The sequence below is a fragment of the Apium graveolens genome, chromosome 2 (assembly GCF_009905375.1).
Source record: "Apium graveolens cultivar Ventura chromosome 2, ASM990537v1, whole genome shotgun sequence".
Lineage (NCBI taxonomy): Eukaryota > Viridiplantae > Streptophyta > Magnoliopsida > Apiales > Apiaceae > Apium > Apium graveolens.
In genome coordinates this window covers 271,217,153-271,223,319 of record NC_133648.1, presented here as the reverse complement: position 1 = coordinate 271,223,319, position 6,167 = coordinate 271,217,153, and the positions used below count along the sequence as shown (strand labels likewise).

At 35.9% G+C, this 6,167-nt stretch overlaps 2 protein-coding genes across 2 annotated transcripts; both read left to right on the top strand.

Annotated features, from left to right (window-relative positions):
- The first annotated feature begins 2,065 nt into the window (after positions 1 to 2,065).
- LOC141700826 (uncharacterized) lies at positions 2,066 to 3,229 on the top strand. Its single transcript, XM_074504515.1, has one exon. The coding sequence runs from the start codon at positions 2,066 to 2,068 to the stop codon at positions 3,227 to 3,229; it is 1,164 nt and encodes a 387-aa protein (XP_074360616.1).
- An 18-nt stretch (positions 3,230 to 3,247) lies between these two features.
- Positions 3,248 to 5,516, top strand: LOC141700821 (uncharacterized). The gene is made up of 4 exons (XM_074504510.1): positions 3,248 to 4,551; positions 4,647 to 4,752; positions 4,839 to 5,217; positions 5,278 to 5,516. Exons 1-4 carry the CDS (start codon positions 3,248 to 3,250, stop codon positions 5,514 to 5,516), a joined length of 2,028 nt encoding a protein of 675 aa, XP_074360611.1.
- The last annotated feature ends 651 nt before the right edge of the window (positions 5,517 to 6,167 follow it).

Here is a 6,167-nt window from a genome sequence, read left to right as displayed (position 1 = left end):
TAAATTGTAAGTGTATCGTATCCTCATAATTAAATTTTATTTATCATCCCAAACACAATCCAATAATTATTTCATCTCCCATCAGGTATTTGTAAGAGTTGTAGATGCGGGAAAGTCAAAGGTGCAACGTCGTCCCCATCAATTTCACCATAAAAAAGATCTATCATAACTCAAGTGCAAATATCTGCAAGTCTACAATCAAGAAAAAGAACATAAAACACTTATGTCAACATCATATCATACACACATATATTAAAAACAATTATTTAATTATTTAACTGTAATCAAAACAGATCATATCATTACTAGCACAACACAAACAAATAAAAAAACTAAAAACTCCAAAATAAAAGTTAGGGTTTAAACATGACAACTTCACAAGATTTATACCTTTGTGTATGATGAAGAAATTTGAAAATATCGTATGACACTACTAGAAATAGTAGATACGACATCGGTCCTTAGACATCGGCATGTAATGCACCCGATGTTAAAATGCAGTTTAACATCGGTTTTGTAAAAAGCGATGTTGAATACGCATATTGACATCGGTTTCACTTAGTAGCCGTTGTCTATCTTCAGAAATTAAAAAGGCCACAAATTTGTTTTTAACTTTGACATCGGTTCATTTTGTTAACCGTTGTCTATGGCCTTTTAAAAAAAAAAAATTACTTAACTCCCCCCCCCCCCCCCGCTTTTCAGTACACACTTTCCCCCCTTTAATTTTAACAAAAAATTCACTTTAACATATTTTCCCCCCTTTCCAAAAAACCTCCCGCGAGCCTCTCATCTCTCCCCGACCCTCGCCTCTCTCGTCTCTCTCATCTCTCCCCTCCTTCTCTCTTAGTCTTCTTACCTTTCTTCTCTCTTCTTACCTTAGTCTCTGTTAACCGTCTCTTCTCTCTTTTCTCTGAAACCCTAATTTTAGCCCTAATTCTAATTCAAGATTTGGAGCTTCAAATTAGAGCAAATTAAACTTGAAATTGAGCTAGTATCTGGAGGTTGGAGCTAGTATCTGGAGGTAGACAACATTTGGAGGTTGGAGCACTGAGGGTTTAGAACATTGGGGTTTCGGAACATTGAAAGCATCCGGAGGTATATTCTTCTTTACTTCTTTACTGTTTATCTCCCTCATTTTTATGTTTAATATCTTCTTTGTGCATGTAAATGTTTTATGTTTATCTTCTTTTCTTCTTTACTGTTTTTCTTCTTTGTGCATGTAAATGTTTTATGTTTTTGGGGGTTTTATGTTTGTTTCTTTTTGGGGGTTTTATGTCCTGTTTTTGGGAATTTTATGTCATGTTAAATATTTTAGGTACACTGATGTAAATCAATGTTTTAGGTACATTGATGTAAATGTAAATGTTTCTGTTCTGTTTTTAATTATGTGTTTTCTGGGGGTTGTTCATACATATTAGTGTGTTTTGGGGGGGTTTTTGGGGCTGCATTTGAACAGGTCTCAGATATGAACAAGTCTCTGCATTTCTTGTTTTGTATGATAGTCATTTCTCTGATATGAACAAGTCTCTGCATTCCTGATATGAACTATTTGTTACTTGTGTTGTATTATAGTAATTGTTTTGTATAATTATCCTTCTCACAGATACAAGTAACAGATAATTTTAATTTATTTATTTATGGGCTGAATTTGTTTCAATACTCAAGTTCTCACTGAGTTTTATTTATGTGAAGGAAATTTAACAATTTTCTGGGCTGTGAATGTTGGAATTATTGGTTTTTAATTATGTGATATTTTCAAATATCTTGGTTTAATTTGTTTTAATTATCTTGGTTTAATTTAGTCTAGTTTATAAATTTAGTCTAGTTTTGTAATTAATTGGGTATATGTATAGGATCTTAGAGTAATGAATTAGTACTATAAATTATTAGGATATCAAGGTATTTACTCCTTTCTAAGTTTATATAATTAATCCCTACAGTAACCAACACAAATTTGATATGCCTTTTATTAAATAATTATAAATAGGTATGTGTTGGATTTTTAATATTTATAGTGGCTATCAGGTAGGGAAATTTGATGGATAAGACATGGATTTTGCAAGATATGGATTCTTTAGCATTTGAAATGGGGGTGGAAAACTTCTTGATATATGCTGAAGAAAATTCTGAAGATCGTAACAAAATTCCTTGCCCTTGTGGACGATGCGTCAATTTTAAAAAATTCTCTATAAAAACAATCAGGGGCCATATCTATGACAATGGCTTTTGTCTAGGTTATGTGCATTGGGTTTGGCACGGGGAGACTGCTTCTACGGGTCCTAAATCTTCAAGTGCTAGTTGTCCACCTGAAGAGCAAGCTCCAGACCCACCTCCTGAGCAAGCCTCTGATGAAGCGTCAGAGCAAGATCAGGAGCATGTCGCTGCTTCGGAAACTGTTGATGTTTGTGAAGCGGCATATAACTCGAGTCAATATGATAATGATTCATATCAGTTTAGGAGGTTCGTAGCCGATGCTGAGCAACCTCTATATGAGGTTAGTGACTGTACTAAGTTAGAGTCAATGTTGAAGTTGCATAACTGGAAATCTAGGTTTGGTATTACCGATAGTGCCTTCACTGACCTCCTTTCTTCTGTTGGGTCTCTACTTCCCAAAGATAATGTGTTACCTAGTAATGCATATGAAGTAAAAAAAAACCTCTCCAATTTAGGTCTAGAGTATATAAAGTTCCATTCATGTCCGAATGACTGTGTACTGTACAGGGGTGTACATGCTGATGCAACCAAGTGTCCTAAGTGTCGACTTTCTCGGTGGAAGTTGACAAAGAAAGGTGAAGAGAGGATTAATCTTCCAGCCAAAGTCATGTGGTATTTTCCAATAATTCCTAGATTTAAACGTATGTTTAAATCTCCTTCCACCACTAAACTAATGTGTTGGCATGCGCAACAGCGGACACAAGATGGTAAAATGCGACATCCAGCCAACTCTCCATCTTGGAAAAATATAGATTATAGGTGGTCGTCCTTTGGTAGTGAACCGAGAAACCTTCGCTTGGCTTTATCGGCGGATGGTATAAACCCGCAGAATAATGGCCTATCTAATAGATATAGTTGCTGGCCAGTCATATTGGTGACTTACAATCTTCCTCCCTGGTTATGTATGAAAAGAAAATTTATGATGTTGTCGATATTGGTCCCTGGCCCGCATGAGCCTGATAATAACATCGACATCTACTTACAACCGATGATTGATAATTTAAAAAAGCTTTAGAAGGAAGGGGAACCAAATATGTATGACGCGTATAACAAATCATTTTTCACTTTAAAAGCAGTTTTAATGTGGACGATAAATGACTTCCCTGCTTACGGAAATTTATCTGGCTGCGTTAATAAGGGTTATAAGTGTTGTCCAGTTTGTGGAGATGACACCGTAGCTAAATTTTTGACTCATAGTAGGAAAATGTGCTACCAAGGGCATCGTCGATATTTAACTCTACATCATCCTTATAGAAGGAAGAAGGATGCTTTTAATGGACAACAAGAGTTTGGGCAGCCGCGTCGAACCCTATCCGGAGAAGAAGTGTTAGCAGAGCAAGAACAAATTAAATTTGAATTTGGGAAGAAAATGAAGAAGGCAAAGAAGGTTGAAAGTCCATGGAAGAAAAAGTCAGTATTTTTCGAGTTAGAATACTGGAAATTTCACCATGTTAGGCACTGTATTGATGTCATGCATGTCGAGAAGAATGTATGTGATAGTCTGATTGGCACATTACTAAATATGCGCCATAAGATAAAGGATAGTGCGGCAGCCCGTCGTGATATGATGGAAATGGGCGTTAGATCTGATTTGGCTCCCCAAGTAGGAGTAAAGAAAACCTATTTGCCTCCTTCTCCCTTTACTTTGTCAAAGGCAGAAAAAAGGACTTTCTTGTCATCATTAATGTCGATGAAACTTCCATACGGACATGCATCGAACATAAAAAATTGTGTTTCCATGCCTGATTTGAATATTTACGGGCTGAAATCACATGATTACCACATTCTTCTCCAACAATTACTCCCGGTTGCAATACGCTCCGTTCTTCCGAAGCATGTTAAGGTCACAATTATTAGATTGTGTTTCTTTTTTAATGCTTTGTGCAACAAAGTAGTAGACGTGTCAAAACTGGATAAGCTGCAGTCAGATGTTATACTAACCTTGTGCGATCTAGAAAAGGTTTTCCATGCGTCATTTTTTGATGTAATGGTACATATAGTAGTCCACTTGGTCCAGGAACTACGCTTATGTGGACCAGTATTTTATAGGTGGATGTATGCGTTTGAACGGTTTAATAAAGTACTAAAGAGTTATGTTCGAAACTGTTATTATCCCGAAGGTTGTATGGCAGAGAGTTACCTTGGAGAAGAGTCCGTAGAATTCTGCACCGAGTTTCTTAGTCAGAATTACTCCACTGCCGGTCTTCCAAAGGACCAAGATAATAAGATATCAGGTCCATTATCCGCTGTGATAATAAAATCAGTGGAAGAGAAGGAGCGAGATGAAGCACATCTACATGTCCTTCTAAACAACGCTGAAGTGTTTCCATATATTCTGTGAGTTTATGCAGTTTGTTGTTTTCAATTCCTCATTATCCAGTAATTAGTCTTGTAATGTGTCTTTAATATATCATTCCATATGCATTTTTCAGAATGCATAAGGAATATCTTGAAAAAATTCACCGAGGGAAAAGGAAAAGCTTACATTGGCTCATGAGAGAGCACAATCGGCTCTTTGCTGATTGGTTTCAAAACAAAGTCAGTGTTGTATTAGGTTCTTTGATCTGTAGTGTAATGACGACTATTAGCTATTTAGGATTTAAAATTTCTTATCATATCTGTAGGTGAATGATGAACTAAGGGAGAACAACAAAGGTGTTTCAGATACGATAAGATGGCTCGCTGCCAAGCCATCATTTTCAGTACTAACTTATCAAGGTTATCTAGTGAATGGAGTGCGATATTTTACAAAGGAACGAGATGACATACGCGTTGTTCAAAACAGCGGGGTGTCTGTCATTGCTAAAGCGGTCCAGGTTTCTAGTGCCAAGGACTTGAACCCCGTAAAAAGTGATTTGACATTTTACGGTATCATACAAGAGATATGGGAATTAGACTACCATGCATTCAAAGCTCCCTTGTTCCTGTGTAAATGGGAAAGTAATGATAAAGGAATAAGGGTTGATGATCTTGGGTTCACACTTGTGGATTTTAGTCGACAAGGTCACAAAAAAGATAAATATGTTTCTGTTGACCAAGTCAAGTAAGTGTTTTACCTTGAAGATCCCGTTGATGCTACCTGGTCTATTGTTCTGTCCTCCACAACTCGAGACTACCATGAATTGTATAATGAAGATGACTTAGGAGACACGATCATGAAACATCCCCCATTCTGCACTGAAATCCCTGCAACTGATGTCACTACTGATGATGTCGCTCATACTGCTAGACCTAATGTTGAGGGAATTTGGATTAAAAATACTGCTACTAAAACTCCTGCACCTAATGTCGTTACTGACTGATGATGTAGCTTTATGTAAAATATATATCTAAATGGGAATTTGAATGACTGAATGAACCATATATATTTGCCTTTAATTGTGTTATAATGTGTAAAATATATTGTTAATTTTTTTTTCTTTTGTTTTGCATTGTTATAATCATATAAGTAGTTCATCCATAATTACTGATTGATGGCATTATTTTTTCTTTAATTATTTTGCATTATTTAATTGTACTTCTATAAAATACTTTAGAGTTATTTCGGATGTGATTAATTACTGATTGCAGTTTAGGTAAATTATTGTTCTTGTATAGTTGTATTCGTACTTGCTGATTTTACAATTTATTATTTATGCTTGACTGTAATTAATGACGGACTGAAAATATATTGTTCAACTGATGGCTTTATTATTCAATTTAATGCAGACTAAGGGAGTAAAATGGCAAAGAAGCAAAAAGCCAAGAAAGTAATTTTCGAAGAAAATGACAGGAAGAATAACTCTGAAAAGGTTGATGATGAGATTGTTCCTGATGTCAAAACTTCAGAGACTTGTAATGAAAAGTTGGTTCAAGTCCCTCCACAATATCAAACTCAAAGTAGTGGTGAAGAAACGATGACCACTTCTGAATCTGCAAAAAAAAGGCTAGGAGGTGCGCGTGGTGTTTCAGCT